Here is a 17,191-nt window from a genome sequence, read left to right as displayed (position 1 = left end):
TGTAATCAGGACTTCCTAACTCGGCCTCCCCTGTTCCCATTACTCTAACTTTCGCATGAACACACACATACCTTGTAGCCTCCAATTCTGTGGTCAGGTTTGAATTCTTTGCCATTTTTCAACCAGCGCAGTGTGGGGTTTGGGGTCCCACTGGAAGGGCATTTGAACTTCACTGTCTTGGCAGCCGGCACTGCATGCAATTTCTTTTCCATCTTTTCCGGGGATGTCCAATATGGAGCTACGGCTGCCCGGGGAAAGCCAAGAGAGACAGGCAGGGTGGAGAGGAGCAGCTGGTCAGGCTCAGGAGCAGGGCCCAGGCCAGGACCTGGAGGTGTCTTGCCCATCTGCCCAACACCTGTGAGCAGTGCCTGGCACTTAGCAGAACAGGCACCGTGACCCCATGTGCCCTCCTCTTCCTCCCCTTTCAGCCTTCCCCTCCCCTCTTAAACCCAATGCCCAGACCCAAAGGGCAGTAAGATAGGAAACAGTGTCTCACGCATACGGTTTGGTTTGGTGTTATCTGTTTCTTTCTCCTCTGAAGAGGAGTCATCATCATCATCATCATCCTCCGAGGAGGGGAGAGCATCTATGGGAAGAAGAAGGGGCACTGAGGTTCCTCCTAGGGACCCCTAGATTTCACCAAGGCTAGTGCAGTTCCAGATGAACACGGACACCCTCCCCATGGGGATCCCAGTCCCACTGCTCCCTTAGTGATGATCTCTTGGTGGGATGGAAACTGTTTAAGAACAGTTCCTGTGCGTGTTTGCTTCCTTCCCCGAAGCACTGCCCCCACTGCCTGGAAGCCTTCACACTGGGTGGTTCCATCAGGGTCAGCTGTTCCTATTTAACTTAATTCCGTCCTACATTCAAAGGCGCTTTCTCAACTTGTGGTGCCACCTGGGTGTGCTGGAGCCAGGCAGCCTGTATTCTTCTTTGGACGGCTGACTATAGGGAAACCCAGGCAGGTCTAGACGCACTGTGGCTAGATGCTATTTCCAAAGGATGGGCTAAACACCCCACAGTCAGAATTTTTCTAGCATGTGTCCACTAAGGTTTGGGGGCTGCCCTCCTTAATCAGAGCAGATAGGGCACCCACCACCCCAGCAGCTGCCAACACCTCTCCCCAATAAGTATTTATTTCTTGTAAGAACACGCTTGATACACATGTGGTCACCCATCAGGGTTCATGCCAGATCTTTCTCCAGTCCTTCCTATCACCTTTGGGGATCTGGTGCCAAGTCCACACCCTGAGGTGCATAAATGGCATAAGGAAAATTTCAGCTCCACTTCCTCAACTCCTAGTTTTGTGAAAGTCACATTCTAAGAGTGGCAAGTTCCCAAGTTCACAGAGCTCCAGGGCTCCCTGGCTGCCCTCGCACAGCTCCCTTGCGGTGCACCTGGGTTCCTCTCCAGCAGAGCAGAGATACCACCACCTGTTCAGGGGCTCTAATCACTAAGCCGAGTACCAAGTCCAAATGGCAAGGGAGTGATGGAGTGGAAGCTGGCCGAGCACCACTTAGCCTCCTGGAGATCTGGGCAAGCTGTGGTGGAAAAAAATCACAGGGTCTTAACATCCCAAGAGCCCTGGCAATCACCTCCGAGGTGTGTCCTGGAAGCCCCAGATCTCCGGCCCTGGGGCCCACCCCACCTAGTCACCTCTCTGAGAGCCAAGCCACGCGGCAGGCAGGGAGCGATGTTAGTGGGCAGCAGTTTCTGAAGCAGAGTGGGGGCAGATCACGGAGGGGGAGGAGGTTCACCTTCCCCTGAAACTGGCAGAGAGGGTTGGAGGGGGTGGGTCTAGGGAGGGGCAAGGGCAGGGCTTGGCTACCAACCTGAAACATTGACGGAGAAGTAGGTGGTGTCACTGCCCGAGGGGCTGCTGGTTACGCAAGCATAGAGGCCGGAGTCTGCGGGCACGGAGTCCTGCACCTCCACCTCCTCCCCTGTGATGCGGGTGCGGTTGCTTTCCGCCAGCTGCACCCCGTCCCGCAGCCAGTTGATGCTCTGCACATCGTCCCGCAGCCGACAGCGAAGCTGCAGCAGGTCACCGGGGTGGACCAGGAAGGACTCCACTTCCACAGGGGCTCCCCAGGGCTGGGCTGCAGCCACCATGGGGCCGGGAAGGGAAGCCAAGGGGCGAGAGAGGAAGACAGGGAGAGGGGAGGAGGGGAGAGACAAAGGGAATTATGCTGGCCACACGGAGCCGCACCATCTTGGGCATCACCTACTGGAGGCTACTGAGCCAGGGCAGTGGGAATTGGAGCATGGGTGAGTGGGGAAAACGGCTGGCTGCCTGGGAACCCCCATCTCTTTTCCACCCCACTCCTCCAAAAGTCAAAGGAAGAAAGAGGCAAAGTTAGGAAGCAGCTGTAGCAGCATTAAGCGGATCACATTTCATTTCCCCCATCCTAAGGGGAAAGGTCGGCCCTCCCCAGGACTTCTTTGTGTCCGGAGTTGCCCCCTCCCCAGACGCTCAGTTCTTTGCCAAGATTGCCACTTGCCAGAGGAACACCCCATTTCCTTTGGGATAGCTCAGCCTCACCCTTCCCTAGCAACAGCTGAACAAACCCCGCCCCTCAAAACCCCAGCAGCCCCTGCCCAAGTCGAGAGAAGGCAATTTGTCAACTGGGGGCTGACCAGGATGCGTGTGATTCAGCGAGGGTGGGGGTCTGGCCCTCGACGCGTCAGATGCACATGTTTGGGGGGGTAGCCCAAGGAGAGGTCAGCTCAGGGAACCTCTCGCTAACAGGTGTCAGGGCAGGGGATTTGGAGCTGTTGACTATATTAGGACCGGAGGCCACAGCTGCCATAAAATCCACACTTGCTCTGGCAGCAGGAGCTGTCGCACACAAAGGTCCTTTCTCCTCAGCCCTCTGACTGGGCACACCCTCTCAGGCCCCCCACCATCCACTCTCCCTCCCCGTGCCCCATCCTTCTCTGTCCCTGGGTGGGAGCACTGGACCCACCGGGGTGTCTGCACCTCACAAGATCTGATACCACCAAGAGCACCTGTCCCTCCCCTGACCAGTGCCTCTTCCCGCATGCGTTCAAGAAGGCCCGTGGCCCGGACACACCTGAGTTCACCATCTTGGGCTGTTACCCATCTCCTGAGCACACCCCTCTGCACTCACGAGGGGAAATGAACTTTCTATTTCCTTTTAGGATGTTCAAATGTACTCCTGGCATCTTCCACCTCTCACCTACCACCCACATCCCGCCCACAGCCTTGGAGAGGACTTTTCTCACCATTTGTTCACCCTAAGAGACTCAGTGGAGCGACTGCCGCTCCCCGATGCATAAGGCTCTGAAACAGCATGCTCTCCGTCAGCCCCTGCTGTGGCTCAAGGCTGCCCCAGTGGCCACAGGGCCCCTGATTTTTTTCTGTCCAGCTCTCACTACTCACTCTTCTGTCTCAGCCTAGCTGGTGACTTCTCCTCCAGGGCGGTGCTGACTCCCAGTCTGGGTTAGGTGCCCTCCCCCTCCTGGCACCTGTCACACTGAAGGGCAGTCCTCTTTCTGAACCTGAGTGTGGTGATGTGTCATCGGTACCTTTAAATCCCCAGCACCTACTACGATGCCTGGCGCCCAGGAGTTGCTCAAGAAATGCTTGCTCAATAAATACCACACGTGCAGTCACCCTGGCTCTTCACTGCCTTCCTTTCTACTCTCCCTTTTCTCTTTCAGTCCCCCTTATTTGAAACACGGTCTTTCTCAAGTGCTCAACAGGCTTCCGCTAGAAACCTTAAAAATGAAAATGGGTGTCCCGCGCATCGTGATCAGCAACTGACAGGGACTGACAGTGGTTTCTCTTGCGGGGGCCAAGGTTGCAGACCCAGTCCTGCATTGACCCATGGGCTTTATCTTAAATAAGAGTTGTCAGAAACAGGGGTGCTGCTTTAAAAGGGCTCAGAAACCACCAGGCTTGCACACGTTTATTTTTGTGAGTCCGGTCAAGGGGAACACCACAAAGGTGAGTAGACCACACAACTGATTAAAAATAAGCTTTTGTGGGCCTTAGAAAAAGTTATTCTTTCCATTTTTAATGGTCTGTGGTTTTGCCAAACGAAGGCAGGAGAAAAGCAGTTTAGACTCGACTCTTAAGGAACAGAGCAGACACTTCTATTGATCAAATCTCATTTCCCTCAAATGACCTCGGTGATTAAATATTTTGCAGCTTGTGATCTGTGCAACCCATTGGTCAAGAGTAAACTTGAATTCTTACCCTCTGGCATCACAAGGCCTATTGCAGCCGATCCCAGAGAAAAAAGCAGCTCCCAAAGACAAAAATGTAGCAAAGAGAACCCCCAGGCATTTATTTCCCCCCAAGAGTATGCAGCAAAGGAACACTGGCCCTGGTGAGACCCGCTCTAGCTGATACCAGCTTGGATCCGTAACTTCCTGCCCGTCCCAACCAGAACGTGCAAACAAAACTCCACTATACGTGATCTGTAAAAGCCTCAAGAACCAGCTCGCTTTCCTCCTGATGCAAGTTTAGACCCCGGTTCCCTTCCAAACGTGGCTCAGGTATGCTCTGTCCTATCCCTTTACCGGAACCATCTCGGGATAATTTTTTTTTTTTTTTTTTTTGAGATGGAGTTTTGCTCTTTCGCCCAGGCTGGAGTGAAGTGCTGCGATCTCGGCTCACTGCAACCTCTGCCTCCCGGGTTCAAGTGATTCTCCTGCCTCAGCCTCCTGAGTTGCTGGGATTACAGGCATGCGCCACGACGCCCAGCTAATTTTTGTATTTTTAGTAGAGAAGGGGAATGTTGGTCAGGCTGGTCTAAAACTCCTGACCTCGTGATCTGCCTGCCTCGGCCTCCCAAAGTGCTGGCATGAGCCATGGCGCCCAGCCAGGATAATCTTTTAAATGGCCTCCCTGGGGCTGCAGCTCAGACTCCTGCTTCCAAGCTGTCATGTGCTTGACATTATTTTCCTGATCAAAATCTACCCTGTGTACAGAATAAAATCCACATCCCTGCCTCACCTTCAAGACTCCCTGCAATCGGCTTCCACTCTCTCCACCCAGCCCCATTCTCTCTACCAGGGGCTGTCCCTCCCCACCGTGCCCCCCCCCTCCCCAGTTGGGATGCTTTCAGCCACGGCTGCATCCTCCCTGGCATGGCAAAGCTTACTCCCTCCTGAGGACTGTCAGCGCCACTCCAGAGTCCTCCTACCCCAAACTACTCAAAGTCCACCATCCAAAACGTCCAGGGGCTGGGTGCAGTGGCTTATGCCTGCAATCCCAGCACTTGGGGAGGCTGAGGCAGGAGGCTCATTTGAGCCCAGGAGTTCAAGACCAGCCTAGGCAACATAGTGAGACCTCGTCTCTACAAAAAAATTTAAAAATCAGCCAGACTTGGTGGCACATGCCTGTAGTCCCAGCTACTCAGTGGGCTGAGACAGGATTGCTTAAGCCCAGGAGTTGGAGGCTACGGTGAGCTATGATCATGCCACTGGACGGGATGACAAAGACCCTTTTTTTTTTTTTTTAAGACAGAGTTGCTTTGTTGCCCAGTCTGGAGTGCAGTGGCACAATCTTGGCTTGCTGCAACCTCTGCCTCCCAGGTTCAAGCCATTTTCCCACTTCAGCCTCTGGAGCAGCTGGGACTACAGGCATATGCCACAATGGCTGGCTTATTTTTGCATTTTAGTAGAGATGGGGTTTCACCATGTTAGCCAGGCTGTCCTTGAACACCAGACCTTAAGTGATCTGCCCGCCTCGGTCCTTGCATCTTCAGTTAGCAAGTGCTGGGATTACAGGTGTGAGCCACCGCACCCAGCCAGACCCTGTCTTAAAACAAAACAAGAAACTAGGAAGCCTTGTTTATACCAATGTCTCATCTCTAATTTTCTGTAAAACAGTTACCGCCTGAACCACACAAATTCACACTCAGTTACATTCCATTTTGTATTGTTTCTATTTTTTTTAAACAGCAGACAGGTAATTGACATGCTGTAATATTCATCCATTTAATGGTTTTTGTATATTCAGAGTTGTGCAATCATTCACCACAATCTCACTTTAGAACATTTTTACCATCCCTCGCCCCTCAAAAAATGCCTGACCCATAGTCAGTGACCCACAGTCACTCCTCCATCCCCTATCCCCAGTCTAAGCAACCACTAATCTGCTTTCTGTCTATGGATTTGGCTATTCTAGATATTTCATATCAATGGAATCATACAATATGTGATCTTTTGTGACTGGCTTCTTTCACTTAGCATGTGTTCAAACTTCCTCCATGTTATAGCATAGAATCAGCACTTTGTTCCTTTTAATGACCTAATAATATTCAATTGTGTAGACATACCACATTGCAGTCATCAATTGACAGACATTGGGTATAATGTTTCTTTCTTTTTTAAAAAATAAGTTAAAATTTCAACATGTTGCCCAGGCTGGTCTTGAACTCCTGGACTCAAGCAACCCACCCACCTTGACCTCCCAAAGTGTTGGGATTACAGGTGTGAGCCGCTGCGCTCAACCCATATTGCTGCTGCTGCTTTTTTTGTTTTATAACAACCGCTAATCAGTTTATTAAAATAGTTGACTTTGAGCATCTGCAATGGTGACTTCCACCTCAATTCCTGGCTCAACACTGATGGAAGTCAACTGCTTAACAATCTCAGAAGGACTGTGCAAGTCAGTGGGTAGCTTGTGGATTCTCATCTGGAAACGATCCCATGTCTCTGAACCTTCACCACAAGGAGATTTTCTTATAGTGATTCTCAAAGTCTTGGCAGGCATTCAAACTGGTCCCTTCACCTTGACATTCTTTTCCTTTCCTCCTCTGAATCAAGTCAGCACACACCTTCCTCCAGGGATTTTACGCTGCGGCTCATTAGAGGGATTCGAATTTGGTGAATGGTCACCTCCAGCTTCACAGGTGTTTTTTGGTATCTTTAAAAGCCTTGGTGCAGTGCGGCTTCCTTGCTGACCTGTTCGGAACAGTGGTGAGTGAGGAGCAGGAGTGGGCGGACTGCAACTCTGCACCACTTATGACTGCATCTTTCTCAAAGAGCTGTATTGCTTCTTTTTGTTTGTTTGTTTTTTTGAGACAGAATTTCACTCTTGTTGCCCAGGCTGGAGTGCAATGGCGTGATCTCGGATCACTGCAACCTTTGCCTCCCCAGTTCAAGCAATTCTCCTGCCTCAGCCTCCCGAGTAGCTGGGATTATTACAGGCATGTGCCACCACGCCCGGCTAATTTTGTATTTTTAGTAGAGATGGGGTTTCACCATGCTGGTCAGGCTGGTCTCGAACTCCTGACCTCAGATGATCCACCCGCCTCGGCCTCCCAAAGTGCTGGGATTACAGACGTAAGCCACCGTGCCTGGCCTGTATTGCTTCTTAATTGTCCAAAATGTCCAAGTCTCTCCTAGGAATTAGCAAGCAACTCAGTGCAGACGTACCTGTTATAATTTTCCCACAGTGCCTAACAATGTCAAAAACCCAGAGACTACTCAGTAAGTCCAGAACTGAATCTAGCATCCAGCAAAAGCTAATTTTCAGAGGAACCAAAAAGCAGCCTAACCTCGGGTTCTAGTGGCTTTTTTCCACGGCTAGGAGTGCTCTTGGTGTGTGTCAGGTTCTCCGTTTACAAAGCAGGGATGATGCCACTTTCTTATAGGAGATGAAACCAACTGCTTGTATGCTTTCTGGGCCCTGCTTGACCGCGTCACAACCCCATCCAGTGGCCCTGAACTTGGGGAGTTCTATGTAAGGTGGCTGATTTGGGGGCATGACTGCTCACTAGCACCCTGCAACTACCCTGTCAGTACTTTCCATTCTCTTTTGGTCTTTCCAGTGTCCCTCACTTATGTCCTCATTAGAAATGTCCTTGCCACTTCAGCTCCAGCTGCTCTGAGCTGGCCTTTCTCTGGTCAAGACCAACAGGCCAGGGTGTCGTTAGGTGTCCATTAGCAAGAGAAAAGCTACCTGACACTTTTATTGGACTGGCCAAGAAAGATGAAGAAAGCCACTTTATCGTTCAGTCACTTGAAACCAACATTCCAACTCCTGGAGAACCTGATTAATTGGAATCAGATACAAAGGTTGTCCTCAAAATGCACATGGGGATGCTGTGAGGGAAGCAGCACCAAAACACTTGCTTTATGCATCTGTTGCCTGAGAGATGAGGTGGGGAATGGAGGCTGGAGGGCATCTGGTATCTGGATTCCCTGGTGACCTAGCCTGAGGCTGAAAAAGACTGGCTGTTCACTATTACACGCTCTAGGTGCCATGTGTTAACAGTGCGTTGCGGACTGGGTGCAGTGGCTCATGCCTGTAATCCCAGCCCTTTGGGAGGCCAAGGTGGGAGGACTGCTTGAGGCCAGGAGTTCAAAACCAGCCCTGGCAACATAGTGAGACCCTGTCTCTGCGAAAAATAAAAAAATTAGCCAGGCATAGTGGTGCATGCCTGTAGTCCCCAGGCACTTGGGAGGCAGAGGAAGGAGGATCCCTTGAGCCCAGGAGCTCAAGGCTGCAGGAGCTATAATCTTGCCACTGCACTCCAGCCTGGGCAACAGAGACACTGTCTCAACAACAACAACAAAAGTGCATTGTGAAAAAAAAGGGGCCTTATGCTTTGATGCCAATAGGATGGAGTCACCGTTCTCATCAACAGGAGTGGGAAGGTCAGGGTTAGGGTTTGCCTTGAACATTGTTAGAGAACTCAGGCTGCTGACCTCATTACCACGCAGGTTCCTGGGTCAAAGCAGCTGGCGGGTGGACCTTGGGAATTTGTGCAGGCTGCAACCAGTGCTCCTTTTAGTGCGAGTGACAAGGATTCATACATCAAACCTACCCTGCTTCTCTAAGGTGTCTCTATCCCCTAAGAAGGAATTAGGAGTCCACCGGAGACCCACACTTTTTGATAATCCTCAAGGAAGCAGCTAGAAAGGACAGAGGCAGGGGTGGGAGGGGATTTTCCCATGGTGCTTTCAAGTTCAGGAACACGATTAATGATAATGAGGCCCTACTGAATCCCTCTTCCCTTCCTACTTTCCCCCCAAATACTGCAGGCTTGTACTTCCAACAAGCCAACAGGTACAGCATTTTGCTTCTAGCAGGACTGGACAAAAATCTCCCACAGTCATTTAGAAGGCAGTTCTGGGATCTTGGCTCACTGCAACTTCCGCCTCCCAGGTTCAAGTGATTCTCGTGCCTCAGTCCCCTGAGTAGCTGGGACTACAGACAAGCGCCACCACGCCCGGCTAATTTTGTATTTTTAGTAGAGATGGAGTTTTGCCATGTTGGCCAGGCTAGTCTTGAACTCCTGGACTTAAGTGATCCACCCACCTCGGCCTCCCAATTCTTGATTCTAAATCTGTGTCTTCCACCAGTCATGGGAACCATGAGAGGCCCAAACCCATACAAACCTTGCTATTCTTATGACAAGATGAGACCCCAGTTCTCAAAAATCCAAGGAGGAGTCAGGGAACTTTCATCAACATAGCTACCATTAGGTGACTCTGGGAGCCCTTGTCACTGTGCAAAGAGAAATGGGTGAAACAAAGGCCCAGAAGGCATATGTCTTGCCCTAACAGGGATGCTAAGATTTGCACAGCACCTTAATAAGGATGAAGATTTTATATTGCAACATGAGACAAATGGAGAATGTCAGGACCAAGTACAGGCAGGTCTAGCACAGGCTCTGACGTCATGAAATATAAAGAAAGTATCAGCAGTGAGAGCAGAGGTTGGACAAAATGACAGGGAAGGGAAAAGAGAGGATTTAGATGAGAAGTGAAATGTCTGGGGGAACAGAAGAGAATGAAGTGCTTACAGGCATGGCTGTACCCTGGTCTGAGGAGCAGTGGGAGATGAGGCCAGGCTGTACAGCTGGCCAGGAACAGAAGGTTCATGGGAGAAAACAGTAACAAATAATGATTTCAATTTGTAAGTTGAGGGATAGAACAGAGCCACCAAAGATATCCCAGGGTACATACCTCTCTGCAGAGACTATGAATGCAGGGCATTCATGCCACATGGACAAACACACCTGAAAATGTATTTTGAAATACCGCTTCACCAGCCTGGTCCCACAGCAGCCACTCTGGTCTGGAAGTTATCCATCCCCAAACCCCACAACTTAACAGGAACCCAGTGAAGAATAACAACATATTTGCATAGCACTTTGCAATTTACCATGTGCCTTCCCATATATTATCTAGGGATCCATAAACATCTGAGTAAACAGCAATACTACTACTGGCCAATATTTCCAGCACACTCACTATATCCCATAGGCTGCACAAAGCTTTTAACACAGACCCTCCCATTTCATCCTCATAGGAAACTTATGAGGTTGATCCTACTATATGATTTCTATCCTATGGATGCGGAGGCTTACTACATACCAGCATAGTTCTCAGCATGTGTTAACTTAGAATCTTGTGAAGTATTTAAGAGTTAGAATTATTATCTTCGGGCCCAGTGCAGTGGGCTAATGCCTACTAATGCCTGTAATCCTAGCACTTTGGGAGGCCGAAGTGGGTGGATCACCTGAGATCAGGAGTTTGAGACCAGCCTGGCCAACATGGTGAAACCCTATTTCTACTAAAAATACAAAAAATTAGCCAGGCGTGGTGGTGCACGCCTGTAATCCCAGCTACTGAGGAGGCTGAGGCAGGAGAATCACTTGAACCTGGGAGGCAGAGGTTGCAGTGAACCGAAATCACACCACTGCACTCCAGCCTGGGTGACAGACCCAGACTCCGTCTCAAAAAAAAAAAAGGAATTATTATCTTCAGAGGGGGAAACTAGGGCACAGAAAGATTTGGGATTAGTCCAAGATGGCCCAGCTAGGTTAAGTGGCAGAGCTGGGATTCAAACACACGTAGCCTGGTTCTCCAGAATCCACATACATCATACATCCAGAGTCCAGCTTTACCGCTTTGCAAGGTAGCCTCAATCTTCACAGTGTCTTGACTTCCCCAGGTGAGGAAGCCCTTCTGGTTCAGCCCTTTGATTCTGTCTAATGGCACCCCCTGCATCCTACCTCCTCCCGTGAGATTCTGAAGTTGGTTGCTTTGGCCTTATCCTCCCCTTCTTCCCTCATTTCCTCAAGCCCATAGCTTGTATCAATCATTACCTTACAGTTGAGTGCTTTTAATTATGAAACGCACTCTCCTGCCCCTGCGAGTCCAGCAGGCTCAGCTGTCCAAATGTGGCAGGTGAGAAAATGGGGGAGGTGTTCATTGTGATTGTGGCAGACTCAAGACCAGTAACAATGCCCTGTTTTGGCATTGCACTTAATATTTCATAGGGCCTGCTTCCTCATGTCCAGGTGACTTGTGTTCCTTCCCATTTAAACATGGAAAAATGGCTCCCAAAGTCACAAAACAGGGACAAGCTCTAGAGGCTGCATCTGCTGGGTCCTGGCCCCTCCACTGTGTCCAGGTTCTCTTCCAGGGTTCAGTCCAGCCAGCACTGTCGCAGCACATGGGGTGATGAGGGGTGGCCCACTCCAGGTCTGTGCTGCTCTGCCTAGGCCACAGGAGACAGCACCCTGCCTCTCCTGTCCTCAGCTCAATCCCCAGCAGTCACCTGACACCTTCTCTTCTCGAGCCCCTCACCGTTGATTACAGCTTACAGCTGATGACCCCTGATGACCCACTGAGAAGATTAAGAACAGGAGGCAAAAGAGCTGGTCCACCCTCCCCCTTGGGCCACATCCTCAGGACTGCACAGGGCTCACAAGGGTCCCGGCTTTCAAGTCCTGACTGCTCCAGACCCCCAACACTCCATGACAGCCCCAGCTGGTCTGGAGCCTCTCAACCACCTCCTCTCCCACCCCTGGTTCGGCCACTACCCCAGTTCCACCTCCCCAGTGGAGCCAATATCCTCACTGCTCCTTTGATTTTCCTTTTCTTCCCCTAAATGCCTTTCTCCTACTCTCTCTCCAACAAGCAATCATCTCCATCACTTTCCTAGGCCTTAAAACTCACTCTTCTGAGACTGGCCAAACTGCATTCTCCACCTCTCCCCAACATGAATGTGCCTTTCCCTAGAGCTGAAAATGTTCATGCCTGTGTCTTGCACTTACTCATGTTGCTGGGGTGCTGGGCTGACAGTAGGTATTTGTATTACCTACTCCATGTTCTACACTCCAAAGGGCTTAGGGCTTGGATAACTGGCCCCCAACAAAATCCAGGCATCCTCCATTAGCATGATGTCTCAGGGTAGCAATTTCTATCATCCCTATTCCATCTTTTTGATTTCTGAGTTAAGAAAATTAGGAGAGAAAGGCTAAACTCCTCAGCAACATGGGGGAAACTGGTGGTCCAGGAATGTTTACAGTCTTGGTATAAACTCCCCAGAGATAAATGAGGGGGCAATTGTGGGTGGGGGAGGAACTCGGGGTGGCTTTGAAAGCAACTTAAAAGGAGCACAGAACAGCGCAGCGGGGCTCCGGGGGCCCTCTGCAGAGGTTTTATTACGTTATTTTGGCTTTGAAACGGAACTGAAAACTTACCTTCGGCTGGCAGGACCCGGCCAGAGTGCAGAAGCATCTCACCGAAATCCCGGGTCACAGCTGCCATCCTACAAGGGTTTGGGTGGAGGGAGCCCTAAAAATGTGTTTCTCTCAACTCTCGGAGTCCCCAAATAGAAGGAGAGCTGCAAAAATGGGGGGCACAGGTATGTGTGGAAGGAGAGCCGGGAGCACCAAATCAATTAGCAGGGCCTGACACCCAGGGCCAATGGCGTCCACCAGCCCTCCGACCCAGGGGATTTGGAGAAGGGCTTTTTTTTTTTTTAAATTGAAGAAAGTGAAAAGAGTAAGAAGGGACATTTTGCATGCAAATGGGCCACTGCCAGAAGAGCCCATTAAAATGTAAAAACTCCACATTCAGCCTGACAAAACGGTGCAAACTGCTGTGTTTGCCAGAGGGCCGGCAATAAAGCTCACAACAAAGGGGCCGGGGGACAATGGCAGGCTGAATGGCCTCTGCCAGCAGGTCCCCCCGCGCGTTGCCATGGGGACCCCACCGGGGCTTACTAAAGGTATTTCCTGAGGAGAAAGGCCGAGCACACAGGCCCAGGCAGCCCGGCTAATCCTGACAGGAAGCCATGGCCATTCAGCAGCCCAGGGGCTTGGGGCCCAGAGTTTTGTTTTGTTTTTATTAAGAAAAGATTTCGGCCTTTTGTGTGTCCCACCTCGTCACTGTAATTTAGTGCCGAGCCGCCTGCACTAGCCAAAGCCACAGCCAGGACCCTGCACCCGCCCCGAGACCCCCCAAAAACAGATCCCCCCGAGCTGGGCAGCAAGACACGTGTAGAATCCCACTTGGGAATCCCAGGCGGAAAGAGCTATTGGCCTGGAGAGTTGTGTGTGGATCTTAAAAGACAGAGGGACTCTGGGTGTCGTAAAGGATAACGCAGCCTGAGAACTGAGTTTGGGGCTCAAGCTTCTATGCACAGATTCATCTGATGCCTCCTTCAAATCTGTACTTTTTTCCCCTAGGGATTTTGCCACCTTTCTCCAATCAGCACCAGTGTCCCCCACCTCCTTCCTACCTCTCACAATGGGGAGTTCACTACCTCACTGGGAGAAGGGCTGTAATTAAGTGATTAACAAAGGAATGCACCCAAGAGTTGTCTTAAAAGAAATTTCCCTCCTTCCTCTCTCCCCAACAAAAGTTCTCACCCTATTGTTTACTGATACATTAAGGACAGAGCTGTACAGAAAACTTACTACATCTTTCGCTCAACCTATTCCCAATACACTTTGCTTCTCTCCCTCCTATCTAAACAGGAAGAAAGCATTGCTCTGGAAAGAGGGAAGTTCATTCACTCATCCAAGAAGAGCAAAGGTAGATGCCCTGCGGCTACGGAGGAGGGCCGTCCAAGCTCACAGTTCCTAGAAGTTTGTGTCACCATTTCACATTTGGCACCACAATCCAGCCTTGGCAGATTCAGGGAAGGAAGCCAAGGACACAACTGGCGGTGAAGACAGAAACTCCTGTGTGACAACTGCCCCCTAGGACACAGTTTAGGGTCAATTAACATTTCCTGAACAACTTGCAAATGGAAAGAGCCATCCCCAATGAAGACTGAAAAATGAGCGGCTCAACTCATCCATTATGACTTGAACCCAGGTCTATCTGTGTTTGCAAAGGCTGTGCTGTTGCACCTAGACCTCCACCCAGAAACATGTTTTGGGCCTGACATTTTAATAGAAACATAGAGAGGAAAACACACTATTTCGGAGACATTAAGACTGTGACTAGCAACTGCCCCGGATACCTTGGGAAGCTTCTAAGGCCATATTGGGTGGGTCCTATTTTGGGAAAAGAAGTTGGGGCATCTGCACGATAATAGAAAGCTCCCAGGATCTGGTAAGGACCACTTAGGTGGACCATAAGTTGGGGGGATCTAAACACTCAGGTTGGACCGGGGCGGGGTGGGGGGGGGTGTCTTCTCCTGCCTTTATAATATAAATCACATCCTAAACTCAAAGCAAAGTCCAACTCGTCATCACCTGTGACAGTGCATAAGAAAGAACATCTTCCACCAAGTTGTTAAAGTGGTGTGTGTGTGCGTGTGTGTGTGCGTGTGCGTGTGCGTAGGGGTCCCACTGCTGGAGGGGAGCTCAGACTCTCCCACCACTGGCCTGGAGCCCAGGCCTCCCAGCCATGTGTCTGCAGCTGCGACCTGTCATGCACTTCCTGGTCTGGGTTCTGTAATGGAAAGATCATTAAGAGTGGGGGAGGGTGGAGAGATGAATCAACGGCAAAGAGGTAACCCTGCAGCTCCCACTCTCCACTGAGCTCTGACCTTAAAGTTCGGTCAGGGTCCTTAAGGAAAAGAATGTATCGCCCTCCCCCCACCTCTCCCAGCCGGGGCCTCTCGAACAACCTCCCCTCCCCCAAACTCAGCAGAAATTGTATGGGGAAGGAAACGCCAGCAGCTGGGCAGGGAAAAGTTGCCGCTCCCTAAACTTGCTGATGAATTAGTAGAGGCTTCAGCTGTTTCAGGATGTGTCTTCTGGTCCCCCAAGCCCGCCATGGGTGCTTGAGCTCACAGTTCACCTGGACTCTCCCCCAAGTGCCTGCCATATCCCCGCAATCCCGTCTCATTCCTGCAATGGTGGGGCCGGGTCACCAGCCTCTCCAGAGTAGAGAAAGGAATGGGCTTCATAAAGTTAGTTTTTCTCCACCGTAAAGAAATTCTCTTAAGGTTTCACACGATGAGACTAAAGACAATAAAACATCCTTTGAAAATGAAAAGCTGTAGAATAGTGGTTACCAAGGGGCTGGAAGAGGGGAGAAGGGGGAGTTAGCGTTGAACAGGTAGGGTGTCAGGGAAGGTGAAACGGATGGTGGTGATGGCTACACAGCGTGAATAAACTTTATGCTACAAAACTGTACACTTAAAAATGGTGAAAATGCACCACAAAGAAATGATAAATAAAGTGATGGATACAATACAGCAATTACCATGATTTGGTCGTTACATAATGTGTGCGTGGATCAAAACATCATACCGTACCCGACGACTATACATAACCATTATGCATCAATTACAAATTTAAAAATTGGCCGGGCACAGTGGCTCACATCTCTTAACTCCAATACTTCGGGAGGCTGAGGTGAGAGGATTGTTTGAGTCCAGGAGTTAGAGATCAGCCTGAGCAACAAAGTGAGACCTCATCTCTACAGAAAAACAAAAAAAGAAGAAGAACAAAATTAGCCAGGCATGGTAGCGTGCACCTGTGGTCCCAGCTACTTGGGAGGCTGAGGTGGGAGGATCTCTTGAGCCCGGGAGGTCAAGGCTGCAGCGAGCTGAGATAGCAACACTGCACTCCAGCCTGGGTGACAAAGTGAGACCCTGTCTCAAAAACATTACATAATCAATTTAACTTAAAAAAATAAAAAGTTAAAATGGTTAATTTTATGTTACATATATTTTACCACAACAAAAGAATTAGATGGCGCTGGGCTCGGTGGCTCACGCCTGTAAACCCAGCACTTTGGGAGGCTGAGGCGGGCGGATCACATGAGGTTAGGAGTTCAAGACCAGCCTGACCAACATGGAGAAACCCCGTGTCTACTAAAAACACAAAATGAGCCAGGTGTGGTGGCGAATGCCTGTAATCCCACCTACTCAGGAGGCTGAGGCAGGAGAACTGCGTGAACTCAGGAGGTGGAGGTTGCAGTGAGCTGAGATCGCACCATTGCACCCCAGCCTGGGCAACAAGAACGAAACTGTCTCAAAAAAAAAAAAAAAGAATCAGGTGGTAATGGTAGCAGGCAGCATTAGTTTATTAAAAACGTTCTTACTTGGCAAAAAAGTTGATGATCCTTTGTCGGTTCCAAAAATCTGAAGGGAAATTTTACTGGCCTATGAAATCTAAAAATCTGGGACCACTGGTCTGTTCCACAAATTTCCAGGAGAGCTTGGACCCAGAGACTGCTTCATTCACATCCCATCTATCCATACACCACACATTCATCCTTCAGTCTCACTTTTATGCACACAACATGAACGTTGAGCATTTAGTACTCTCAGTTTTAAGAAATTAAAAACATGGTTCAGGTTTTTTTTTTTTTTCTTTGAGACAGGGTCTCATTCTGCAGCCCAGGCTAAAGAACAGTGCCATCATTTCAGCTCACTGCAGCCTCCACCTCCCTGGCTCAAGTGATCCCCCCACCTCAGCCCCCCAAGCTGCTGGGACTTGTCACCACGCGTGGCTAAATTTTTTTTTTTTTTTTTTGTAGAGACAGGGTTTTACCATGTTGGCCAGGCTGGTCTTGAACTCCTGACGTCAGGTGATCCACCTGCCTGGGCCTCCAAAAGTGCTGGGATTACTGGCATGAACCACCATGCCCAGCCAGTTTAGTGATTTTTCTACCTGAGAGTGTGTGGCTCTGTGGTAGCCAGGAAGCTAAAGCCTAGTATCTATGCTCAGGGTTCCAGTGATCTGGGGATCTAGAACAATCCTGGGAAAAGAGCCTTTACTCTCAGCAAAGTCAGTATTCCCCATGTCCTACTAGAAGAGAGAGTATACTTTGAGGTCCTTGTAAAACCATTTAGTCCCAAACTCAGCTTGAGCCACAGGTAGTTGTCACTGGCTGGGTCCAGCCAGAGAGAGTACCTGAAGAAATCACTCAGATGACAGCTGGTCACTTACTGTGTGACCTCAGGCAAGTCACCTCTCCTCTCAAGCCTCAGCTTCCTCCACTG

At 50.1% G+C, this 17,191-nt stretch overlaps 1 protein-coding gene and 1 pseudogene across 18 annotated transcripts in view; both read right to left on the bottom strand.

Moving 5' to 3' along the window:
* FGFR1 (fibroblast growth factor receptor 1) overlaps positions 1 to 17,191 on the bottom strand; it is a 55,231-nt gene that overhangs the window by 15,103 nt on the left and 22,937 nt on the right. For 6 of the 18 annotated variants that reach the window (XM_019032134.3, XM_055348981.2, XM_063709340.1 and 3 more), the window contains 3 exons: positions 1,833 to 2,099; positions 497 to 586; positions 72 to 244 (listed from right to left, as the gene is read on the bottom strand). In XM_019032134.3, the coding sequence (XP_018887679.1) occupies positions 72 to 244; positions 497 to 586; positions 1,833 to 2,099 (530 nt within the window). The remainder of the gene's footprint in view (positions 1 to 71; positions 245 to 496; positions 587 to 1,832; positions 2,100 to 17,191) is intronic. The other 12 variants (XM_019032138.3, XM_019032141.3, XM_063709344.1 and 9 more) reach the window with 3 other exon arrangements.
* LOC109027909 (small ribosomal subunit protein uS10-like) lies at positions 2,106 to 12,546 on the bottom strand (annotated as a pseudogene).

This window comes from Gorilla gorilla, chromosome 7, assembly GCF_029281585.2.
Source record: "Gorilla gorilla gorilla isolate KB3781 chromosome 7, NHGRI_mGorGor1-v2.1_pri, whole genome shotgun sequence".
In the NCBI taxonomy this organism is placed as follows: Eukaryota; Metazoa; Chordata; class Mammalia; order Primates; family Hominidae; genus Gorilla; species Gorilla gorilla.
Note: the sequence above shows the minus strand (reverse complement) of the source record. Positions and strands in the feature narration are given on the sequence as shown.